This window comes from Lagenorhynchus albirostris, chromosome 2 (genome assembly GCF_949774975.1).
Source record: "Lagenorhynchus albirostris chromosome 2, mLagAlb1.1, whole genome shotgun sequence".
In the NCBI taxonomy this organism is placed as follows: Eukaryota; Metazoa; Chordata; class Mammalia; order Artiodactyla; family Delphinidae; genus Lagenorhynchus; species Lagenorhynchus albirostris.
In genome coordinates this window covers 77,093,212-77,118,761 of record NC_083096.1, presented here as the reverse complement: position 1 = coordinate 77,118,761, position 25,550 = coordinate 77,093,212, and the positions used below count along the sequence as shown (strand labels likewise).

The 25,550-nt window shown below is 42.2% G+C and overlaps 1 protein-coding gene across 2 annotated transcripts; it reads right to left on the bottom strand.

Annotated features, from left to right (window-relative positions):
* Positions 1 to 1,826: 1,826 nt before the first annotated feature.
* On the bottom strand, positions 1,827 to 24,848 carry TDRKH (tudor and KH domain containing). 2 transcript variants are annotated; one of them, XM_060142355.1, is made up of 13 exons: positions 24,771 to 24,848; positions 7,904 to 8,010; positions 7,102 to 7,291; positions 6,243 to 6,382; positions 5,813 to 6,134; positions 4,771 to 4,931; positions 4,410 to 4,582; positions 4,126 to 4,190; positions 3,696 to 3,847; positions 3,363 to 3,464; positions 3,005 to 3,101; positions 2,713 to 2,800; positions 1,827 to 2,540 (listed from the first exon to the last, which is right to left on the bottom strand). In XM_060142355.1, exons 2-12 carry the CDS (start codon positions 7,964 to 7,966, stop codon positions 2,748 to 2,750), a joined length of 1,518 nt encoding a protein of 505 aa, XP_059998338.1. In that variant the 5' UTR covers positions 7,967 to 8,010; positions 24,771 to 24,848; the 3' UTR covers positions 1,827 to 2,540; positions 2,713 to 2,747. The 2 variants fall into 2 exon arrangements, with proteins under 2 accessions (XP_059998338.1, XP_059998336.1); XM_060142353.1 differs by lacking the exon at positions 24,771 to 24,848 and adding an exon at positions 9,055 to 9,233.
* Between the last annotated feature and the right edge of the window lie 702 nt (positions 24,849 to 25,550).

The window sequence follows — 25,550 nt, the reverse complement described above, 5'->3', positions numbered from 1 at the left end:
ACATGCTTATTCTTACTCTGTGAAGGGCTCGGAGCCTTGATAAATGAGAACCAGGGGCCCAGGATGTGCTTCAGAACACCTTCCATCTTAGGAATAAAGGGTAGTGCAATCCTCAAGTGTTCACTGTTTCTTTGAGCCTCACAGAGCTGAATTCATTGTAGGATAGATAGATAAACATTTGATGACTGAAAAGATCAAAGGGGCCTGAGCCAGAGAGAGAAAGGACCCAAGGATTTTCAGTTTTTGCCTTTCCCCATTTATTCTAACCATCTGAGCACCTGCCAGGAGCAAAACCAAGCACTAGGGAATTCAGGAAGACTTAAGCCTTACTGGGAGACTTTCACCCATATATTTTGGTTCAAATTGGAGACAAGTGCTATTTCCTTTCCTTTGATGTGGAGGAAATCAGAGAAGGTACATGGTTCCTGTGGCATTGGCTCAAGGGGAGGAGCATCCCAGGAAGCAGAAAACGTAGAGAGTTATACTGGAATAGGGAACCCATCAGAATGCAATGTAAACTGACAAGGCTTAAAGGCCATATTAAAGGAACAGGCTTTCATACACAGTAACAAACTACAGTTAAGAATGAGACACAGGCTTCCCTGGTGGCGCAGTGGTTGAGAGTCCGCCTGCCGATGCAGGGGACGCGGGTTCGTGCCCCGGTCCGGGAAGATCCCACAGGCCGCGGAGCGGCTGGGCCCGTGAGCCATGGCCGCTGAGCCTGCGCGTCCGGAGCCTGTGCTCTGCAACGGGAGAGGCCACAACAGTGAGAGGCCCGCGTACCGCAAAAAAAAAGAATGAGACACTACTCATTTTCCAGAGCAAGAAGTCCTATGAATGATTTCTATCAGGGGACCCCTCAAGAGTAAAGGCTGATAAGAAGGTCCTACTGATAGCACAGGGAACTATACTCAATATCCTGTGATAAACCATAATGGCAAAGAATATATAAAAAAAGAATGTCTATATGTGTATAACTGAGTCACTCTGCTGTACAGCAGAGATTGGCACAACAGTGTAAATCAACTACACTTCAATTAAAAAAATAAATATTCCAAAAAAAGGCGTAAAGGCTGAGGAAACTGGGGACTAACTGGCCTCATGACCCTGTTGTACAGCAGCTCCAATTCCAGGGCCGAGCCTTCTTCACTGAGTGAGTGCAGCCAAGGTCTGAAATGTCATATCAATGGCAGCCCTTCACTGATTCCTGTGGGACTACCCAAGCTACTCAGAGATGCGCCTTCACTGAAGCCTTTCTGCTACTTGGTACTGAGACTTTTCTAAGACAATAAAATTTGAAAATTGTGTCTATGGGAAAATATAGTTACCATGTGTATAGGGGTGGACGTCACTAATTCCTAGATTTAAAAAATCCTGCATATGATAGCCTTACATACTAGTTTTAAGTCTTCTACTTTACCTTGCTGATATTTAAAAAAAAAGTTCATTTGTCATCATCCTACCACCCACATTACTTCCAAATACCTTCACAGTTCTCACTGGATCCTCAAAATACTGTCAGAAACGGAGAGATGCTATAAGGAAACAGGCCCCATAAGTTCACAGCAAAGATCTATCCCTAGAACCCATGTTTCTAGAATCCTAGTCTACTCCTTTTAGGTGGGGTCTTAGTGAATGATTAATTCTGAAGTTGCTTTACGGCAAGAATATGATCTGTGTGTGAGAGGGACAGATGTTTCATAGATGGGCCCCTCTGTGTGAGGTGTTTGGCAATTTTCACCAGATTTCAGTTCACAAGATACCCATAGACTCGTTTCCACCTTGTGATTCAACCAGCATTTAGTTTTAAATAATTTTCTTGAGAACTTTATTCAGCAAAGGAACCCCAAATGATTTGAACAGCTACACGAGCTCTATGGCTGCGTGTGTATACATATATATTATAGATACTATACCAGCAATTTAGAATATTTCCTGAGTCACCTTTCTCCTTGTCTACTTGTATTTTAACCAAAGTTTACTGGGAAATAGTTGGAGCACTGTTTCAAAAACCTTGTCTCCAATAACATATCAGCAGTTGAGGCTGGGAGGCAGTATCCTCTTCCCACTTCCCGAGGCTTTTCAATATAATTAGGCTGAGTTTTGCCTTTGCCTCCTGACTCAACTGCAGTCTTTGAGTTTACCACTTAAAAAACTCTCCTTAACCAGTCACCTGATGAGGTGAGTCAGGAGTCTGCAGAATCATCATTTCCAATAACCAAACCCTGGCTGTTTCCCAGCCTCCAAAGGACGCAGCCTAGCAGTAAGTGTGCTTTGTGAGTGGTCGAGGGGAGCTAGCTGCACACTGAGCAGGCTGGAAGTAGCGCAGCAGGACTCAAACACTGGAAGTGGCACAGGGGTGGCAGGGGAGTAGGGGCATGTATTTGTCTCCCTCCACCCCTCACACTTTCCGGTAGTCCAGTGGAAGGAGCAAATGCATTTGGTCCACAGCAAGCCAGATCTTGTATATAATGAAGGAAGAACTGCACTGATCTCTATCACAGGCTCCTCTCTCCAGGCACCAAATCTTATGCCAAATCCTGCCAAAGACACAAAGACACAAAAAGCTGAAAGGGCTCAGTCTGAAAGTAAAGCTACAGGAAAGCAGCTGCAGAGAAGTAGTGGTAAGATGGGCTATGGGGAAGAGGCAAGGCCCCTGTTGTCACCCTCATTACTTTCCTGTTGCTACAGATAGATGGTAGCTCTACTTACTGCAAAGCAGATGGCTGAGGCAACTGAAGGTGACTTCAGACTAAGTAGTCATCTTCAAGGTTATCATCACCAGACACAGAGGCAGCTTCTATGTAGGGGAAATGAGGATAAAGTCAGACACTGCCCTAATTTAGCAGGCACTGCCACTGAGGCTCAGGGAAAAAAATGGGCTTCTTGGTGCTCGATGACCACCTTGGTTAAGAGGTAAGTCTTAACAACCTCCCTAGTTGGAGAGGCTGATTAAGAAATGGTAACTTCCAGAGATGCTCTAGGGAGAAAATGCTGTTTGTACCTAATAAACTGAGGCAGGACAGGGTATGCGCCATCTCTCCAGGGCTCTTCTTGGTCTCAGTGACCGTGCTGCGGAGAGAGACATCTGTTTCTGTGGCCTGAAGGGATGAAAACAAGAGAAAAAGGAAGAATGTGTTTGGCTGGTGGGAAAGGAGAAGCCGCCCCATCATTTTGCTCACAGAATCCGGTTTGGCTGCTGAGGCACACAAGGTCTTCTCTGACCAACTAGTGGAGCAACTCAGAGTCCTTAAGAGAAGAGAATGCTCTACAAACTCTCATGCACGACTAGAAGCCCTCTTGTCTCAAGGCACCAGATTTGCCCCAAAGCAGCACCCTGAATGACTACAATGCTCACTCACCACATTGGGCGACGTTACTGGGACAGCTCTGTTTTCTTCCATGTCTTCAGGAAGCTCAATTGCGTATCCTTTACGAACTAATTCTAACCCAATATCAAGTTTCTGAGAAGAAAGATGAAAAGGGAATGATGTTCTCTCTGAAGGAAGGGCAAATCAGAGGAAATAGGGCAGAAGAGCTAGGATTGATACTTTAAAAAATTCCTTTGGTGGTTCAGTAAGCAGGATCTTATGAGTCAGGAATATCATCAAATAAGGGTTTCTGGGAGAGAAAAAGTAAATGAGGCTATAAATACACTGAAGGGACAGTGAGCAACGTGTGAACCCCAGTCTTACCTTCCCATTGCTAGTGTCGTATAAGTGGATCTTGGGCCAAGTTGAGATCCCAGACTGGACGTAGCTAGAGATCTTGGCCACCAGGGGCTTCCACCCAGCACAGTGAGTGAGTCTGTCAAACTCATCCAAAGCTTCCTCTTCCCATTGTTCACCTCATAAAAAATTGTAGAGAGAGCCTAAGAAGGGGTCAGTGCTGACGGGGGTGGGATTATGTCCTGGAGGAAAACCGGAACTACCTTTGTCTACTTCAAAAGGCACCTATGTCTGACTGCCAGGCACGTTTCTGACCGTTGCTTTCTAGCACTGGTGATGAAAAGGCACCTGAGCCCCCAGAACTCAAAAAGCCTGGGAATGTGAGACTCCCTCCCACGTGCTCTATGAAAGCTATTCTATATGGAGGCAAAGTCAATAGGTAATAGGACTAATTTACCTGAGGGGGCTATCCGTGCCAGACTACACTCTATTGCTTGAAATGGAAGGCTCAGGAAGTCACTCCTAAAATGAAAGAAACTGAAATTAGAATCCTAGTGCCAGAAGGGCCTTCTTATATTCCTGGCTTCTAGACAGCAGTTAGCCCTGCAGAAGATGATAATCATCTGAGCACTGTAAAGAGGTTCTCTTCCAACGCCCCCTGGTGATAAGTGCCAACAGCTCACCACCCTACGGCCAGGACTGAGTCAGTAAGCGAGACTCCAGCCTGTCCCCCACGCTGACCTGAGCACCCTGAGGTCCCTCAGTGGACAATATCCATTATCTCCAAAGTCAACGAAGTAGAGGTCCAGGTTCCCATTCTCCAAGGTGCCAAGGACCCGGGCTCGATACCAGGAACCATTTGTAGGTAAAGGTGCTGCGACAATGTCTCCTACATGCACAGTCAAGTCTTCAGGCTACACAAGGGGATGAGGAGGCAGGAGAGGGCAGAGTTAGGAAGGGGTAGGCCAAAAAGTAAACCGTGGATACCAGAAGGAAGGAAGAACAAGCCGCTGCTCCACAGAAAAGGGAAGAGAATATGTCACAATGAAAAAGATATGCCCGCTTTCCATCAAACCCCTGCCCTGTCCCTATGGCAACTCACCAGACTATTTTCATAGTGCTGGGTCATCTCCCTGACAAGCTTATCCAGTTGCAGGCTGCGGGAGCCAATGATTTGGATCCAGAAGTGGTTAGGATGTTCAGAGGCAGAGACATAGACTTCTAGGAATTCATCAGCATGGAAACTGAAGTCTGGACTGGGGACTAACCACAGGGATAAGCAAGTTAAGCTGCAGAATCATTATTACCTAATATGGTGACCATTACTAGAATCATCTCTGGTTGAAATGGGAAGACTGCATCAGGAGGGTGAGAGGTACAAATACCCAGTGGCTACCACCATTTAAAAATGGCTAGAGTGACAACTAGATGCATCATACAAGAACATCCTGAAGAAAAATACTAAGCTATGTTCTGTTCCTTTCTATGTATCTGAGTAATAAGAGTTCGGTCACATTCTTAGTCATCTGCCACGTATTCAAATCAGCCACCAGTTATAATGAAGGGAAATCCTCATATGCTAGCTGCAGCATGGACCAGGGAGAAGATACATGGACAGATGTGGGCCTGTTCCAGATCCCTTTCTACCACTGACTCATTATGTGACCCTGGACAAGTCTATGAACGTCTTAGGGGCCCTGGTCTTCCCTGCCCATCCTAGTACCTATACATAGAAGAAACAGCCCACAGCCTTTTTATTCTTCTTGAATGAGGTAGATTTTTTAAAACAGTAATGATTCAGGAAAAAACTGGACTCAGTATTTTACTTATTTAAATAAATAGGTCTGGAGGAAGAGTACCATGTAATTCAATTATTTGATCTATTACTCACAGACTAGTTTCCTGTGAACTAGCATATTTCTATAGTTTTCTAAAATTATTAGCTGGTTTGTATTCAGAAAAAAAGTATTTGTGCTTAGTACTAATCCCAAGTAAAATATTGCCAGAAAGTCCTATCTGTGATTAAAGACTTGTAAGTGTAGTCGAGAAAATAGAATTTTTTTTTTATTGTTTCCTATTTTGGGTTATCTAAGCCACTTTTTCTATCTTCCATATGGCTCATGGGTTCCCTCTTTCTTACATACTTTCAAACATGGATGTCTCTGGACTGGTCTGGGCTCCAAACTTCTGAAGGTTGTCATCATTAGGTTTCCTGCAGGAACGCTCTTCTGGTCCTACAACAGACGTGTCACCACCTCCTTTGTGGGGAGGAACTGCCAGAGGTGCAGCCTGCTCCAAGCTAGTGCCAGTGTTTTTCCATAAAGCTGGCTTTCCAGCCCCAGCTGGCTCTGTCACTTCCTCTCTTCTTATGCTGATTGGCTGCTTCCGTGGGACTCTGGTTTCTGCAGAATGAGCAATTCTCTTCCTAAGTTCTTCATCTTCTGAAACTTTCTCCAGTATCAAATGCTGTGGAAAATAAGACAAGGGATGATATCTACGTGGCCAGATATTGATGGGATGGAGTAAAGTGTTCTTCTCACTCTTAGATACAATTCAAATCTATCAGCTACTTGCCTTAGCTGCTGCCACCTCCTTCTGTGTTCCTGAGATTTTTATAAGTCTTGATAGTAGCAATGTCCCATCTGATTCTTTGTCACAGTTTATTTTGGCTCCCGAGGCCTTACAGATAGAACGAATTGTCTCGCCGCCTCTCCCTGCATTGAATAATACATAAAAACCTGTCCTTCCCTCCTCAGTAACCTTAACTACTAGAGACACCACTGTTTTGTACATACTAGGAGGGGAGAGTCAGTTCTCATTTTCAAACTAAACAGAATGGAAGACAGTGAATGGAAAGCAGGAGCTACTGAAATCTGTACTATACTAAGGGGAATACTGGATTATTTGCTCTATCCATTTTATTTAAATTCTACACATTGTATAGGTTAATGTGGTCATGTCACTTGCATTTTTTGGCCACTCGGCATACTTTACATCCCCACTTCATTAGAAGATACCCTACACGGTGTGTGAAACACTGGACCAGGAACAGGACATTTCTCTGCCTCTTCCAGCAGCATAAGGAATGCTCCATGGGAAGGCATAATAGGTGCTTTCTAGAGCACTGTCTTGAAAGATTTGGGATAAAATGAGCATCCTTAGCTTCCCTTTAAAAACCTGAGGTAAATACATTTACCTGAACCCTTCTGGAACCTATTTGTAAGGTTCAGATCATAAAACTTCTTGAGATAATGAGTTTTGCTTTACCACTGATTTTACTTCTGTAAAAAAGTAAAGCTCTGGTCTCAATGTCCCTGCCTTTTTTTCTCAGCAAGGTGAAGCGAAGTAGGTCAGGAGAAACCCTTGGGAAGGTGTGAAAGAAAGGCAAAGGTAAACAAAAAAGGAAACAGCAGAGGAAGCTGTCCAGTGGTACCTATGATTCTGCCCACAGATCTCTGGGGAACTGAGAGCTGCTCAGACACTGGGGTACTCTCAGTCAGGATCTGATGAATTGCTGCTTTGGCCTTGCACACCTGAACAGGAAAACCACTGATAAGCAGCACCCGCTCATCTCCTACATCCTCCGTGTCCACATCGATCCGAGCACCTGTCTGTTTTCGTAGCTGCAGAGAAAAGGATATGTGGTAATACACTCTGGACGAGCTCTCATCTGGGTCAGCTAAGGATACTCTAAACCTAATCCTGGAGGTAGACGGAACTGGACACAGTAATCAGTGAAATCAGGGTGCTATAAGCAGTCCTCAATTACGTGTACTTATGGAAGGAGATTAGAGACAAAGGTAACCCCAAATAGCAGTTAATCCAAAACAGTTTCTCTGTGTTTAGAACACTCTTTCCCCCTAATTTGGATTAGAGAATCAATTATTTTATTTCACTGACATTCCAACTGAACAACAGGAGATGGTAAAAAGAATCAGGGAGCAATTAATTAGTTACTGTCAATTAATGAGAGTTCATAATTCCATAGTAGAAAGGAATGATTCAAGCTATACCAGGCTGAGAATCATCCAATTAAAAATCCCCATTTCAAGTTAAGTCACCCATTCTCTAGGGAGAAGTACTCATCTCTAGAAGGAAAATAGCAGTTACCTAATAAGTTCCTGTATTTTTTCTGTTTAAAATATACATGGTGTGAGTGGGTTTTATGGAATGGGGGCAAAGAAGGGAAAGCAGAATCAATCCCTGGGAAAGCCGTTGCCTGCTCACACAGTTACCTGTTTAATATTGGCTCCTTGCCGGCCAATGATGAGCTTCACAGCCTCCTGGGGGACTCGCATCTCTATCTCGATGTCATCCTCCCCAACAAATGTCAGCCGCTCTTCTGCATAGATCGTCAGATCATACTTAGATAATACCCAAAGCTACTACCTGCCCTCCCCTGAATCTAGCTATCAAAGAGATGTGGATGCAAGAGATAAACTGAGGATTTCAACCATAAAGAGAAGGAGAAGTAGCATCTGAGTGGGAATTAAAAGGTCCTGAAAGACCAGAAGATGGGCATTCTCTCTGGGCTACTGTTTTCATATGCTAAAACACGGAAAGTCATTTGGTTCTGCAAGGAAGGAGTGATGGATTCTGGGCAAACTACTTCCCCCAAGACACGACTCCTGGAGAAGAATGAAGGCTAGAAGTTGCCTGAGGAGCGCACTAGGTTCAGAATTTCTCTCGTCTGTATGTAAATCATTTCTCTAGGTCCTACTCCTTAGGTCCAACCTGTGGGGAAACTGGACCGGACAGTTAGCCTTCTAACAATAGAAGGAAAATATAAACAAGTGTATGGGTATAAAAGAAGGAGAAAGAAAGAACCCATTGTAGTGCTGGTGTTGCTGAAGGGAAGAGATCAAAAGAATGATAAAATGAGTTCTTCATTTCACAGACTAGCTTCACATTAACATAGAAGAGAAAAAACTTTGTTCCAAAGATCCCTCACAGGGACTTCCCTGGTGGTGCAGTGGTTAAGAATCCACCTGCCAATGCAGGGGATGCGGGTTCGAGCCCTGGTCCGGGAAGATCCCACATGCTGCGGAGCAACTAAGCCCATGTGTCACAACTACTGGAGCCCACGCACCTAGAGCCCATGCTCTGCAACGAGAAGCCACCACAATGAGAAGCCCGTGCACCACAACAAAGAGTAGCCCCCACTCGCCGCAACTAGAGAAAGCCCGCGCGCAGCAACGAAGACCCAATGCAGCCAAAAATAAAAAATAAATGAATTTATTTAAAAAAAAAAAAGATCCCTCAGAGAAAGCCAATTACATCCCAACAAATGATACCCAGTCTGGAAGGAAAGTTTTCATTTCAATTTAACAAGGCCAGAACATAGTAGTTTAAACATTTCCATATGTACAGTCATGGATTCACATACCTCTGCTTTCCCTATATCTGCGGTATAGGATATAGGCAACCACTGCACTGGCTGGGATCCCGAGGCCCAGTGCTATTTTCTGAATAGTGGACAAACTTGTCCAAGAAGTCCGTTCAGTGGACATTTTCTGCTGCCTCCTAAAATAAGCAAATGAAGGAAAAGGAGCTTTCATACAAATTTTATGACAGGTAGAGAATGGGAACACATTACAATATTAAGAAGAATATTACTGCCTAATTTCCCATTTCAAGAGCTTGAGCAGTCTCAAAGTCTACTTCATGTGAAAGTCTCGGTATTTTTTTTTTTTAAAGTTAGCTAAGGGACACATATACATACAACTAAATAGAAGGTTACTTCTCCCTCCCCAATTCCCCCAAAAAGAACTATACACTGATCAGTTTTAAAAGACAAAGGAACAAAAAATGAAATGAATCAAATATTTTTAAAAATTTAGTTTTCATATCAAACTATTTAAAATTCCTTATATGTGCACTTCTATACCTCCTGGTCTTTCCAGAAGCTGTTGTCTCTGCAAGGAATGGCTTTCCAGGCCTAGTTTCGGGCTTTGCTACTTCTACTTTTCTTTCTTGCAAGTGTGGTCTATTTACTATCTGTACTCCGTATTTCTACTTACTCCTCATCTAACAGTGAAATGGGGTTCTCTCCTGTTCCTTCATCAAAACTACAACTTCCCAGGTAATCAACCTAGATGGCACATATAAGCCTCAACTAATCTTACCTCTGTGCCCTCTTTCCCATGGTTCTTCCTGTTTACCTGGAGGAGTCTTCTGAGTTTTGAGCTTGTCTTCCAGTGGACTCTATCCATTGCTATTGTCAGTCTGCTCTCTTTGGGCAATTTTATTCATACTTGAAGCTTGAACTACTACCTATATGCTAATGAGCCCAATATTGTACCTGAATTGATTCAGAAGCTCATCAAATCTCATTTAGACCACTGCAATGGCCTTCTTGCTGTTAGTCTCTCTCTGACGCTGTGTCTTCATTTTGCTGCCTAGCATATATATATTTTAAATTTATTTATTAAATTTATTTTATTTATTTATTTTTGGCTGTGTTGGGTCTTCGTTGCTGCGCATGGGCTCTCTCTAGTTGCACTGAGCGGGGGCCACGCCTCGTTGCGTTACGCAGGCCTCCCCTCGTTGCAGTACGCGGGCCTCCCATTGCGGTGGCCTCTCGTGTTGCGGAGCACAGGCTCTAGGCGCGAAGGCTTCAGTAGTTACGGCACACGGGCTTCAGTAGTTGTGGCGTGTGGGCTCAGTAGTTGTGGCTCGTGGGCTCTAGAGCACAGGCTCAGCAGTTGTGGCGCACGGGCCCAGTTGCTCCGTGGCATGTGGGATCCTCCGGGACCAGGGCTCGAACCCATATCCCCTGCATTGGCAGGCGGGTTCTCAACCACTGCGTCACCAGGGGAGCCCTGCCTAGCATATTTCAATATGTCCCTCACTCTATTTCCTTATTCCATGTACTTTCTCACCCTCCCAATTATTTCATACCGCCTCTTCTCAAACCTCTAGTGCTTCCTTCTCCATCCTCCCTCTCAACTGATGTCTTTGCTTCCTATTTCACTAAGAAAGAGAAAATATTAACAAACTTCCAAACTGACCCACCTATCTCCATCTGTGCCTAAATATTCTATCTTCTTTCCTGTAGTCATTGATGAACTATCTCTGCTCCATATAAATGTTGCTCTCCTTCCTTATCCTGCATCATTAATGTTTTCCTCTCTACTGAATCTTTCTATCAGCAGACAAACATGCTTTTATTTCTCCTTTCTTAAAGAAAATCCTTTCTCAATTCCACTTACTCCTCTAAATACAATGCATTTCTTCCCTTCCTTTTATAAGAAAACTCAAAGAGCGTCAATACTTCTGTGTTCGATTTCTCTTCTCGAATCCACTCTTACTGCTCTTGTCAAGGTCACCAGTGACTTGGACTTGCTGAATCCAATGATCAATTCTCAGTCCTCCCTTTAGCCCCCACCCCTCCCAGGGTCTGGCACAGCTGGTGACTCCCTCTTCTCTGACACTTTCTTCCCTTGGCTTCACATCACTCTTTCCTGGTTTTCCTTCTCCCTTTCTGGCTGCTCCATCAGTCTGTTTTGCTGGTTCCCGCTCCTTTTTCTAACCTCTAAACACTGGAGTGCCCCAGGGCTCTGTCCTTTGCCCTCTTTGTTCTACCTCACTTCTCTGGGGATTACATCAAGTCTCAGTCAGTCTTGGCTTTAAACCTCATCTATATGCTGATTTAATCCCCAAATTCACAGATCTAGTTAGAACCATTCCCATGAACTCCAGGTCTGTATATCCAACTGCCTATGAGATGTCTCCATTTGATGTTTAATAGGCATCTCAAACCTAACAGATGCAACACCTAGCTCCTGATCTCACCCTCTTCCTGTAGTCTTTGCCATCTCAGTTAATGGCAACTCCATTCTTTCAGCTCCTCAGGCTAAAAATCTTACTCTTCTTCCCCTCAAACAGCACATCCATCCTGTCAGCAAATCCTATTTGTTCTACTTTCAAATGATCCAGAATCTGACCACTTTTTAACCTCTCCACTGCTATGACCACCATATGCTCTAAACCACCATTATCTCTTGTCTAGATTATTGCAACTGCTTCTTAATTACGTCCCTGCTTTTGCCGTTGTCCAGTTTATTCCCAACACAACAGCTGGAGTAAGTCAAATAATGCTATTCATCTGCTCAAATCCTTCCACAGTTTTCCAATTCACTATGATTAAAAGTCATTCATTATAATAATCTGGAAGGTGTTCACTTTGATTGCCTCCCCATTAGAAAGTTAACTCCCCAAAGGCAGGAATTTTTTTGTTTTGTTTTGTTCCTCAGTACTTAGCACACAGTAGCCACTCAATAAATATTTGGTCAATAATAATTTGTTGAATGAATACACATCCTCTTATTCTTCAGCAATTCTGCTGCCTATATGTAAGCTCAGTGGCATGAAAGTTTCTTTATAATCTCATCTCTGCCTACCATCTTCACAGCCTTATATTCTAAACCTACCCCCTACGAGGGGAACAGGATGTACCCTCTTAAGTATCCTCACTCTGACACGTCACTTCCGTCTTCATAGTCTTACTCCCTAGTCCATCAATACACTTACAACCATTCTGTTTTTCACTTTAATAAATCACATGTGGGCTTCCCTGGTGGCACAGTGGTTGAGGGTCCGCCTGCCGATGCAGGGGACGTGGGTTCGTGCCCTGGTCCGGGAGGATCCCATATGCTGCGGAGTGGCTGGGCCCGTGAGCCATGGCCTCTGGGCCTGCGCGTCTGGAGCCTGTGCTCCGCAACGGGAGAGGCCACAACAGTGAGAGGCCCGCGTACCGCAAAAAAAAAAAAAGGAGAAAAATAAAAAAATAAATCACATGTGATGAAATAAAATTTCATATTCTAAGGCAAGTCAAGGATAATTTAAACATAAAAAATTTTCTCTGCCCTTTGGTTTCCTCTCTCTACTGTGCATTGTGTATCTGCACCATGCATTGACCAAACCTCCCCACTGGCAGAAGTACCTGCCCAACCATAAAGCGTAACATTCTTGGGGAGCTAGACTCAGAAGCAGCACACATTTGATCCACCACACTGTCCCCATAATGCTGTTCAGATCATATCTCATATCTGAATTAGGTTACCAAATTAATAATGGCAAATCGTGTCTCAAAGGCCAAACAGCTCCTGTGCAGACAGACAGCCACCTATGGGAATACCAGCTGGGTTTATGTATGCTTGCAAGTACTTAATTGGAAATTAGAGGAAACCCCACCAGGAAATGGCCAAGATTGGGTTCTCTTTTTGCATTCCCAAACTGATTTTTTTGCATGCAGTTAAAGCTGGCAGTCTCCTGTATGTCTGCCTGCAGGGTCTACTGGAAACAGTGGTAAGAGTTTCTCTTTTACAAATTAGGTTAGCAGGGAGAAATATTTGTATAGGGCTAGCTTTTTGAAGCTTTGGATCCTCTGAATTGGAAAAACTTCTAAATTGTTAAAATTTTAGAGAGCTTTCATCTTAAACTATTGTACCCATTTTAATTGATATGCAGAAGCCCCAAAAAGCTCCAAAATTTCAAAATAGCCTCATTGAAAGAATTGTTGTAGAAGGCTAATGAAAGATTAATGGTATCTAAAACTTTAACTACTGCTCCCCTCTATCCTCCTTTTGAGTACTCATTCTAGTAATCCTCTATCTGAATTGCCTTTCTACTCTGAAGACACTATTAAATGGTTACCTTTAGAAACGGGACCACCTGAGGAATGTAAGTTGGTGCAGCCACTATGGAAAACAGTATGGAGGTTCCTCAGAAAACTAAAAATAGAATTACCATATGATCCAGCAATCCCACTCCTGGGCATGTACCCGGACAAAACTATAATTCAAAAAGATACTTGCATCCCTATGTTCATAGCAGCACTATTCACAATACCCAGGACATGGAACTAACCTAAATGTCCGTCGACAGATGAATGGATAAAGAAGATATGGTACATATATACAATGGAATACTACTCAGCCGTAAAAAAGAACGAAATAATGCCATCTGCAGCAACATGGACAGACCGAGAGATTATCATACTAAGTGAAGTAAGTCAGAAACACAAAGACAAATACCATATGATATCACTTATATGTGGAATCTAAAATATGGCACAAATGAACATATCTACAAAACAGAAACAGACTCACAGACATAGAGATCAGACTCACGGTTGCCAAGGCCAGGAGAGAGAGGGAGGGAAAGGGATGGGCTGGGAATTTGGGGCTGGTAGATGCAAACTATTACATTTAGAATGGATAAACAATATCTTCTGGGATAAACCATAATGGAAAAGAATATTAAAAAAAGAATATATATGTGTAAAGCTGAGCCACTTTGCTGTACAGCAGAGATAGGCACAACACTGTAAATCAACTACACTTCAAAAAAAAAAAAAGAAAAAGAAATGGGACCATCTGAGGCTGCAGGCCATAGTTAAAGAATTTCTTAAACCCAGGAAGGATCCTCAAAAGTGTTTGTAAATGGATTACCAAGATGGGAGGCCACCGGTCTGACTAAACTGACCATAGCTGATACTCAGAGCCTGATAGGAATTTTACTGGGGGGGTCCTTGTCCCCTAAGCTAAATGAGGGAACGTAAAATTCCAACAGAGGTGAATGGGTGTGTCAGTCCTTTCATTGAGGTAGCCACCCAATTCTTTGAGGAATTAAAAACAACTGTCCTTGTTTTAAAATTCTACTCTTTACAGGAACAGAGATGTGGCTCCAGAAACAATACAAGGCCCACCAAACCTTTCACCACTCCCCAACCTCACCTATTAAGAGGCCTGTTTCTTTTTAAATTAATTTTTTATTTATTTTTGACTGCATTGGGTCTTCATTGCTGTGCGCGGGCTTTCTCTAGTTGCAGCAAGTGAGGGCTACTCTTCGTTGTGGTGCACGGGCTTCTCATTGCAGTGGCTTCTCTTGCTGCGGAGCACAGGCTCTAGGCACGTGAGCTTCAGTAGTTGTGGTTTGCGGGCTTCAACAGTTGTGGCTTGTGGGCTCTAGAGCGCAGGCTCAGTAGCTGTGGCGCACAGGCTTAGTTGCTCCGCGGCATGTTGGATCTTCCCGGACCAGGGCTCGAACCTGTGTCCCCTGCACTGGCAGGTGGATTCTTAACCACTGCACCACCAGGGAATTCCCGAGGCTTGTAAGTATTGAAAAACAAAAATCTAGCCTTTAAGGAACAAAGTCCTCCTAGGAGGAACTTGCCTTTCTCCTCCTATGCCTTTGAGATGCAAATATTCTATTTGATCTTCTCCAGGAACTCTTACCTGGACCATCTTTTTTTTTTTTTTTCTTCTTTTTTTGGCCGGGCTGCTGTGGCTTGTGGGATCTTAGTTCCCTGACCAGGGATCGAATGGGGTCCCCTGCAATGGAAGCGCAGACTGCCAGGGAATTCCCCAGACCATCTTTTTAAAACACAAATTTCACGCAAATCAAAACTGCAATTATGTACTACCTCACACTGTGCAGAATGGCCATCATTAAAAAGTCTAAAGGGTGTTGGGGAGACAAGATGGTGGAACAAAGGGACTTGAGCTTACCTCATCTCACAAGAACACCAAAATCACAACTAACTGCTGAACAACCATCTACAAAAAAGATTCAAACCTACCAAAAAGATATTCTACATCCAAAGACAAAGAAGAAGCCACAATGAGACGGTAGAAGGGATGCTTTCGCGATATAATCAAATCCCATACCCACCAGGTGGGCAACCCACAAACTGGATAATTATATCGTAGAGGTTCCCCCACAGGAGTGAGAGTTCTGAGCCCCATGTCAGGCTCCCCAGCCTGTGGGCATGGCATCAAGAGGAGCCCCTAGTGCATTTGGCTATGTCAGTGGGGCTTGAGTGCAGGAGCTCCACAGGACTGGGGGAAGCAGAGACAATACTCTTGGAGGGCACACACAAGGTTTCACATGCACTGGGACCCAGGGCAAAGCAGTGACTCCACAGGAGCCTGGGCCAGACCTACCTGTGGGTCTTGGAGGGTCTCCTGGGGAGGTAGAGGTTGGCTGTGGCTGATTATGGGGGCAAAGACACTGTTGGCAGGGGCCCCAGTGAATATTCATCATTGTGAACTCTCCCAGAGGTCACCATTTTGGCATTGAAACCTGGCCCCATCCCATAGCCTGCAGGCTCCAGTGCTAGGACGCCTCAGGCCAAACAACTAACAGGATGGGAGCACAGCAGATATGCTGCCTGAAGTCGTCCTGATCCCACAGCCACCTTTAAACACACTCCTTGACATGGCCCTGCTCACCAAAGGGACAAGACCCAGCTCCACCCACCAATGGGCAGGCACCAGTCCCTCCCACCAGGAAGCCTGCACAAGCCCCTGGACCAACCTCACCCACCGGGGGACAGACACCAGAAGCAAGAGGAGCTATAATCCTGCAGCCTGAGGAACAGAGGCCAAACACAGAAAGTTAGACAAAAGAGAGTAATGATAGTAAAGATGATCCACAATCTTGGAAAAAGAAGGGAGGCAGAGACCAAGAAGATACATAAAACGTTTAACAAAGAGCTAGAAAATTTAAAGAACAAACAGAGATGAACAATAACTGAAATGAAAAATATACTAGAAGGAATCAATAGCAGAATAAATGAGGCAGAAGAATGAATAAGTGAGCTGGAAGACAGATTGGTGGAAATCACTGCCACAGAACAGAAAAAAGAAAAAAAGTGAAAAGAAATGAGGACAGTCTAAGAGACCTCTGGGACAATGTTAAATGCACCAACATTGACATTACAGGGGTCCCAGAAGGAGAAAAAAGAGAGAGAGGGCCTAAGAAAATATCTGAAGAGATAATAACCAAAAACTCCCCTAACATGGGAAAGGAAACACACAAGTCCAGGAAGCCTAGACAGTCCCATATAGGATAAACCCAAGGAGGAACACACCAAGACACATAGTAACCAGACTGACAAAAATTAAAGACAAAGAGAAAATATTAAAACCAACAAGAAAAAAGCAACAAATAACATACAAGGGAATCCCCATAAGGTTATCAGCTGATTTTTCAGCAGAAACCCTGCAGGCCAGAAGGGAGTGGCACGATATATTTAATGTGATGAAAGGAAAAACCTACAACCAAGAATACTCCACCCAGCAAGGCTCTTTTCAGATTTGGAGACATCAAAAGCTTTTTGGACAAGCAAAAGCTAGAAGAATTCAGCACCACCAAACCAGCTTTACAACATATGCTAAAGGAACTTCTCTAGGCGGAAAAGAAAAGGCCATAACTAGAAACAAGAAAATTATGAATGGGAAAGCTCACTAGTAAAGGCAAACATACAGTAAATGTAGGAAATCATCCACACACAAATATGATACCAAAACCAGCAATCGTGAGAAGAGGAAAGTACAAAAGCAGGATATTGGAAATGCATTTGAAATTAAGAAACCAGCAACTTACAACAATCTTGTATATATATATATATATAGACTGCTATATCAAAATCTTATGGTAACCACAAACCAATAATCTACAATAGACACACACACACACACACACACAAAAGAAAGCAATCAAAACACAACACTAACGATAGTCATTAAATTACAAGAGAGGAGAACAAAGGAGGAAAGAAAGAAAAAAGACCTACAAAAACAAATCCAAAACAATTAACAAAATGGCAATAAGAACAAACATATCAATAATTACTTTAAATGTAAATGGATGAAATGCTCCAACCAAAAGACATAGACTGGCTGAATGGATACAAAAACAAGACCCGTATATGTGCTGTCTACAACAGACCCACTTCAGATCTCGGGACATGTACAGACTGAAAGTGAGGGGATGAAAAAGGGTATTCCATGTAAATGGAAATCAAAAGAAAGCTGGAGTAGCCAATATGCATATCAGACAAAATTGACTTTAAAATAAAGACTTACAAGAGACAAAGAAGGACAGTACATAATGATCAAGGAATCAATCCAAGGAGAAGATATAACAATTGTAAATATATATGCACCCAACATAAGAGCCCCTCAATATATGAAGCAAATGTTAAGAGACATAAAAGGAGAAATTGACAGTAATACTCTAATAGTAGGGGACTTTAACAACTCACTTATATCAATAGACAGATCAAAAAATCAAATAAGGAAACACAGGCCTTAAATGATACATTAGATCAGATGGACTTAATTGATATTTATAGAACATTCCATCTGAAAGCAGCAGAATACACATTCTTCTCAAGTGTACATGGAACATTCTCCAGGATAGATCACATACTGGGCCACAAAGCAAGCCCCAGTAAATTTAAGAAAACTGAAATCGTATCAAGCATCTTTTCCAACCACAACAATCACAACGCTATGAGATTAGAAATCAGCTACAAGAAAAAAAAACTGTAAATAACAAACAAGTGGAGGCTAAACAATATGTTACTAAACAACCAATGGATCACTGAAGAAATCAAAGAGGTAATCAAAAAATACCTAGAGACAAATGAAAATGAAAACACGATGCTCCAAAATCTATGGGACACAGCAAAAGCAGTTCTAAGACAGAAGTTTATAGCAATACAATCCTACCTCAGGAAACAAGAAAAATCTCAAACAACCTAACCTTACACCTAGCAACTAGAGAAAGAAGAACAAAACCCAAAGTTAGTAGAAGGAAAGAAATCATAAAAATCAGGGCAGAAATAAATGAAAGAGAGATGAACAGCAGAAAAGATCAATGAAACTAAAAGCTGGTTCTTTGAAAAGATAAACAAAATTGATAAACCTTTAGCCAGACTCATCAAGAAAAAAAGGTAGAGAGCTCAAATCAATAAAATTAGAAATGAAAAAAGTTACAACTGACACCACAGAAATACAAAGTATCATAAGAGACTACTACAAGCAAGCATATGCCAACACACGGACAACCTAGAAGAAAAGGACAAATTCTTAGAAAGGTATAGTCTTCCAAGTATGAACCAGGAAGAAATAGAAAATATGAACAGACCAATTACCAGTACTGAAATTGAATCAGTAATTAAAAAACTTCCAATGAACAAAGTCCAGGACCACATGGCTTCACAGGCAAATTCTATCAAACATTTAGAGTAGAGTTAAGACCTATCCTTCTGAAACTATTCCAAAAAATGCAGAGGAAGGAACACTCCAAACTCATTCTATGAGGCCACCATCACCCTGATACCAAAGCCAGACATAGCTACCACAAAAAAAGAAAATGACAGACCAGTATCACTGATGAACATAGATGCAAAAATCCTCAACAAAATACTAGCAAACTGAATCCAACAATACATTAAAAGGACCATACACCATGATCAAGTGGGATTTATTCCAGGGATGCAAGGATTTTTCAATATCTGCAAATTGTTCAGTGTGATACACCACATTAACAAATGGAAGACTAAAAACCATATGATCCACCTAGAGGGGTGGGATAGGGAGGGTGGGAGGGGATATGGGGATATATGTATATGTATAGCTGATTCACTTTGTTATAAAGCAGAAACTAACACCATTGTAAAGCAATTATACTCCAGTGAAGATGTTAAAAAAAAACCCAACATATGATCATCTCAAAAAGAAGCACAAAACGCTTCTGATAAAATTAAACACCCATTTATGATAAAAACTCTCCAGAAACTGGGCATAGAGGGAAACTACCTCAACATAATAAAGGCCATATGTGACAAACCCATAGCTAACATCGTACTAAATGGTGAAAAGCTGAAAGCATTTCCTCTAAGATCAGGAACAAGACAAGGGATGTCCGCTCTTGCCACTTTTATTCGACATAGTTCTGGAAGTCCTAGCCATGGCAATCAGAGAAGAAAAAGAAATAAAAGAAATCCAAATTTGGGACTTCCCTGGTGGCGCAGTGGTTAAGAACCCACTGCCAATGCAGGGGACACGGGTTTGATCCCTTGTCCAGGAGGATCCCACATGCTGTGGAGCAACTAAGCCCATGCATCACAACTACTGAGCCTGTGCTCTAGAGCCTGAAAGCCAAAACTACTCAGCACGTGTGCCACAACTACTGAAGCCCGCGAGCCTAGAGCCCATGCTCTGCAACAAGATACGCCACCGCAATGAGAAGCCCGCGCGCTACAGTGCAGAGTAGCCCCCGCTCGCCTCAACTAGAGAAAGTCTGTATGCAGCAATGAAGACCCAATGCAGCCAAAAATAAGTAAAAAATAAATAAATAAAACATTAAAAAAAAAGAAATCCAAATTGGAAAAGAAGTAAAACTGTCACTGTTTGCAGATGCCATGATACTATACATAGAAAATCCTAAAGATGCTACCCCAAAACTACTAGAGCTCATCAATGAATTCGGTAAAGTTGCAGGATACAAAATTAATACACAGAAATCTCTTGCATTTCTATATACTAGTAATGAAAGATCAGAAAGAGAAATTAAGGAAACAATCCCATTTACCATCACATCAAAAAGAATAAAATACTTAGGAATAAACCTAAGGAGGCAAAAGACCTGTAGTCTGAAAACTATAAGATGCTGATGAAAGAAATCAAGGATGACACAAACAGATGGAAAAATATACCATGTTCTTGGATTGGAAAAATCAATATTGTCAAAATGACTATACTGCCTAAAGCAATCTACAGGTTCAATGTAATCCCTATCAAATTACCAATGGCATTTTTCACTAGAGCAAAAAAATTTTTAATTCGTATGGAAACACAAAAGACCCCGAATAGCCAAAGCAATCCTAAGAAAGAAAAAGGAGCTGGAGGAATCAGGATCCCTGACTTCAGACTATACTACAAACAGCTCATGCAGCTCAATATCAAAAAAACAAACATCCCAATCAAAAAATGGGCAGAAGATCTAAATAGGCATTTCTCCAAAGACATACAGATGGCCAAAAGGCACATGAAAAGATGCTCAACATTGTTAATTATTAGAGAAATGCAAATCAAAACTACAATGAGGTATCACCTCACACTGGTCAGAATGGCTATCATCAAAAAGTCTACAAACAATAAATGCTGGAGAGGGTGTGGAGAAAAGGGAACCCTCCTACACTGCTGTTGGAAATGTAAATTGGTATAACCACTGTGGAGAACAGTATGGGGGTTCCTAAAAAACTAAAAACAGAACTACTATATGACCCAGCAATCCCACTCCTGGACATATATCAGGAGAAAACCATACTTCAAAAAGATACAGGCAGCACTATTCACAATAGCCAAGACACAGAAACAACCTAAATGTCCATCGACAGATGAGTGAAGATGTGGTACATATACACAATGGAATACTACTCAGCCATAAAAAAGAATGAAATAATGCCATTTGCAGCAACATAGATGGACCTAGAGATCATCATACTAAGTAAAGTAAGTCAGAAAGAGAAAGACAAATAACATATGATATCACTTAAATGTGGAATCTAAAATATGACACAAGCTTATGCACAAAACAGAAACAGACTCAGACTTCAAAAACAAACTTATGGTTACCAAGGGGGAAAGCAGATAGTGGAGGGATAAATTGGGAGTTTGGGATTAGCAGATACAAGCTACTATACGTAAAATAGATAAACAAGGTCCTACTGTATAGCACAGGGAACTATATTCAATATCCTGTAATAAACTATAATGGAAAATATGAAAAAAGAATATGTGTACATATGTATAGCTGAATCACTTTGCTGTACACCAGAAACTAACACATTGTAAATCAACTATACTTCAATTTAAAAAAAAAAGATAAAATGCAAGTTTCAGGAAGGGTGTAGGTAATTTGGAACTTGTCAATGACAAAATCTTAACTGTGTCTCCATAAGTATTAGTAAAAAGGTTTAGCCATCTAAACAGGTGACTTTGATTTGTTCCATGTGCCAGAAACCCAATTTGAATCCAACAGCTTGTTACTGATGGGTTTAATATTTTTGTCGCTGATTCATGGTTGAAATTTTGGAATGAAAACTATGGGGTATCTGTTTCTATCTATCTATGTGGGTTGTAGATGTGTTGTATTGCCAAAATTAATTTGTACAAGAACTCTATTTAACTGGCTTAAAGAAAATTAAGCACTTATATAAATACTTAGAAATATAAAAGAAACTGGCCGGAAGGAATTTTGGATTCACATGATCTTGTAAGCAGATAGGGTAAGAGGTCCCCAGGCATGGTTTTCTTGACAGTAGAGAAGCCATTTTTGGCCCAAGTCATTATGTGATCCAAGCCTGGCCACAATGCTTGTCACTGAACAGGTCTCAGTAATTAATGATTTTAAGGGAACAAAAGAATGCAGAAACAATGACTTATCAGGCAAGAGAAGTAACGATGGTAAAGATAATATATCAGTTGTAAAGACTCCTGGTTCTGTTTCAGTGGTAAAGATTAGCCTGAAGCACTGAACCACCAGATCAACTGGCACCTAAGGGATGATGATGTTGACTTTTTCTGACCCTCCCGACTTCAATCAACTAAAGCTTGGACTCTCAACCACCCAAACCCCTTCATGAATATGCATGTACCCTTACTTAAAACTTCCCCTATTTTGCTATTTGGGGAGACACTGCTTTAGAAAAGATCCTCAGTGTTCTCCTCACTTGCTGCAAGAAATAAACCCTTCCTTCTCCCGATCTTTGGCTTGGTTGTGTTTTTTGGCTTGACAGCCACCAAGAGGTGAACTCAGTTTTCCGGTAACAATCTGGGAAATATTCAGTATTGAATTAATATCAGGTATTAAAGTTAGCTTAAGCTTGTTGGTTTAATTAACAATATATACCTTTAGAATCATCAACATTAAGTATAATACCTTTATTGTACCTAGGTTTACTGGAAATCAAACAAGACCTTATTATATCTGTTGCAAAGTTTGCTGGCAAGAATATAACTTGATATGATGAAACTTTTAAGTAAATAAAATAGACGTAAATGACATAAGAACTTTTAGGTAAACTCTTTAGGAATAATTATGTTTGGGAATGTCTATTTAAAATACTCTCTAGATTTCGATAATTTGAAACTTTAGAGTTTTGCTAAATTAAGTTAAATGATGTAAGTCTACTAAATAGATAACTCCCAAATAAAATGAGATACTGAAGCATTAGTTACTGAACACAGACTTCCTTTTACAAAGAAACTAAAGATATTTGAAACTATTTAATATGTTTGGTGCCACACTAAGACACTTACTATAAAAAAAGCACGTGTTTTCTGGAAACCATAAATACTATTTATAAGCTTGCTAATCTACAGAATGCTAATGTAAAAGACAGTTAATAATTGCTTACTTCTTAGTTTTCATTAAAAATTAGGGTTTTAAGAGCTGAGATTTCTAATTAATATACGTAATTTAAGCTACTAGAATAAGCGAAACATTTCAGTATACAAGGAAAGAGGAGTGTTTTCAGGAAAAAGAAGGTATGAGGAATGGAAATACATTCCTGTATTTGCCTTTGAGATCTTTGTCACTTTGATTCAGTGAATAAGTATTGTTCCACAGTGACCTATGATCCTACTTGACCAAGTGTTTTAAAACTTTTTGATATTTCTGACAAACTTCGCAGAAGATCAAATTCTAAAGAAAGTTCGTCTGACCTCTAGCTAACTTTGAGGTTTTCCAAAGGGTCCCTGGAACACCTCAACATGTATTTCTCTCCATCTCAGAGAGAGGATAGAATGACCCTAGTATGACCCGCTATACTGAATTGGGTTTCATTGCTACTGGTTTCCATAGTACACCAACCATCCCTTCATAACACATGCATTGCTTGTAGTTCTTGATTAATGGCTATGTCTGTAGTGAGAATGAACTGAAAGCAGCAACAGCAGGTGTAGGGAGACCAATTCAGAGGCTAGTCCAGGTGTCAGTGATAGAGATGGAAAGAAGTAGACAGACAGTTCAGAGAGTTTTCAAAGGTAGAACACACAAGACCCAGCAATTGATTTATGGAAAGGTTAGAGGGTGAGCCAAGGAGCTGGCTACCAGGTTTCTCATTTGAGTAGATGGTAGCATTTGAGATAGAATACTGATGTTTTGGTGGTGGAGGGAGTGTGGGTGGCAGGAAGATGAATGTCCATGACAAGGGTGAATTTATCGGGTGACTTCTATTTGAACCAAAACCTAAATTTTACTAACATCTCTTCAAATATTACAAATGAACTCTGTGCTAATTTTGTTATCAGCTGACGTCTCACAGAAAATCTACTTAATATTAAGTATAGTTTTGTTTACAATTTACATATCCTTTCATATTGTTAAGTTTCTCTTAAGAAAAATAAAAGTGGGAAATATGATGGAAATGGGAATAACTGTATAGTACCAAATGCTAGCTTATGTTTGATTTTATTACTGCAAATTGAATGTGAAGAAGAGACTAGAACTTAAGAGCATAGCTCCTAGGGGAAACCAGGTAAAGAGGAGACATGTGGGTCATTTCAAGGTTGAGAAGTATGGCTAGACAACGCTTTTCAGAAAAAGCTAACTTTGAAGTTTCCAGACATTTGTATTAAACAGTTGCTAACAACTATCTGATATGCATTTCAAAACACAAAGTGAGCTCCATGGGGGCAAGGATCTATCACTCCAGTATCTCCTAACAACCAGAACTTACAAAGTACCTAAAACATGGTGATCGGCTTGTTGAACTGAAGCAGCTCATTCGATTTTCTCATCCTTGCTACATTTATTTTTAAAGCAGTGCGTGAAAGAAGCCTCCACCCACTTCTCGCAAGCTGAGGAAAGAGTAGCTCTGACATGGGAGTCTTGAGCCAAAACCCACGATTCTATCTGTATTAAGAACTAAAGAGGGAAGTTGGAAAAACAAACAAAACCCCCTTACTCTGATGACTGTAAATAGGCATCCTATCAGAGATAATTAAAGAAAAAGCTGTGGAAAATAAAAGGCAAACTGATAAACTGATGGTGATTGGCTTGGGGCAAACCCTCCCGCACTGGTGCAAGGGTCCGTCGTGGCTTAATCCCGGGACGAGCGCATTTCCCCTGGATACGGTTACTAGCCTCGGGGTGGGGTAAAGCTTTCCCCACACCCTCGCCTCGTCCGGGGGCTCCTCCCTTCCCCAAGCCCCACATTTCCGCCTCCTTGTTGCCACTGGCGCCCCTGGCCCAGCCTCCCTCACTCCCCAAACCTCCGCTCCCGGTCCCCGCCTTTACTGCTCCTCGAGTCAGCCGTCGCGCGCTTCGCCTCACACCTCAAGCCAGACGCCGTCGCCTCCTCTCACTCGCACCGCCACTCGGAACCCCGCGGTCCTAGCTTCAGCCGCCACTTCCCCGCCCCCGCAGCCCGCCCGCACCAATCAATGCCCGGATCGCAGCCCGACCAATCAGTCTTCCCCCCCATAACCAATCCTCGCGGGGGCTGCCCCTGAGCGACGGCGCTGCTGCGCGCTGCTACCCAATTACCCGGATGAAATTCAAAGCCGGCCCACCAGGTCAGCCAATAGGCTCCAGGGAAAGCCGACATCGTTAATTGAGATTGCACCTGCTGAGTATTAAACAGCCAATTAGAGGCTCGCGGAGTACTCCCTGCCAATCTCTAGGCCAATTACCGAGGAGGCTTCCATCTCCTAAGCCTGTGGGGAAAAATCGCGCTCCCAAGGTGCGAGGGGGGTGATATCACTTAGCCGCATCACCGTTCGCACAAAATTAGTGCCTTTGTACAAAGCCAGTGCAACCCCACAACCCATTGACCGTTGGGGCAGCCGCCTCCTGATGGGCGATGCTCCGCCACTTGTTTCTTCTGCGATCTTTTGCCTCGATCGGTCCCCATACTGTGACAGGGACTCAGGAGACACAGAAAACATTGTTTTTTGCGGGAAAACATTAAATAGGCTTCGTAGAGATGGAGAGAAAGCCAAGGGGAAGGAATTGCGCGGCAGAGAGTGAGGGGCTCACTCTACTTCTCTGTCGAGGAATGAACAGACGAGGAGCACC

Excerpts from the sequence above, each read along its gene's own strand:
- TDRKH (XM_060142353.1), bottom strand. The coding sequence starts at position 9,226 with ATGAAAGCTCCTTTTCCTTCATTTGCTTATTTTAGGAGGCAGCAGAAA. Across the intron at positions 8,011-9,054 it reads CAGATATAGGGAAAGCAGAG|AAGAGCGGCTGACATTTGTT; the intron begins GTATGTGAATCC and ends CGATCTATGCAG. Across the intron at positions 3,465-3,695 it reads ACGACACTAGCAATGGGAAG|AAACTTGATATTGGGTTAGA; the intron begins GTAAGACTGGGG and ends CTTTCTTCTCAG.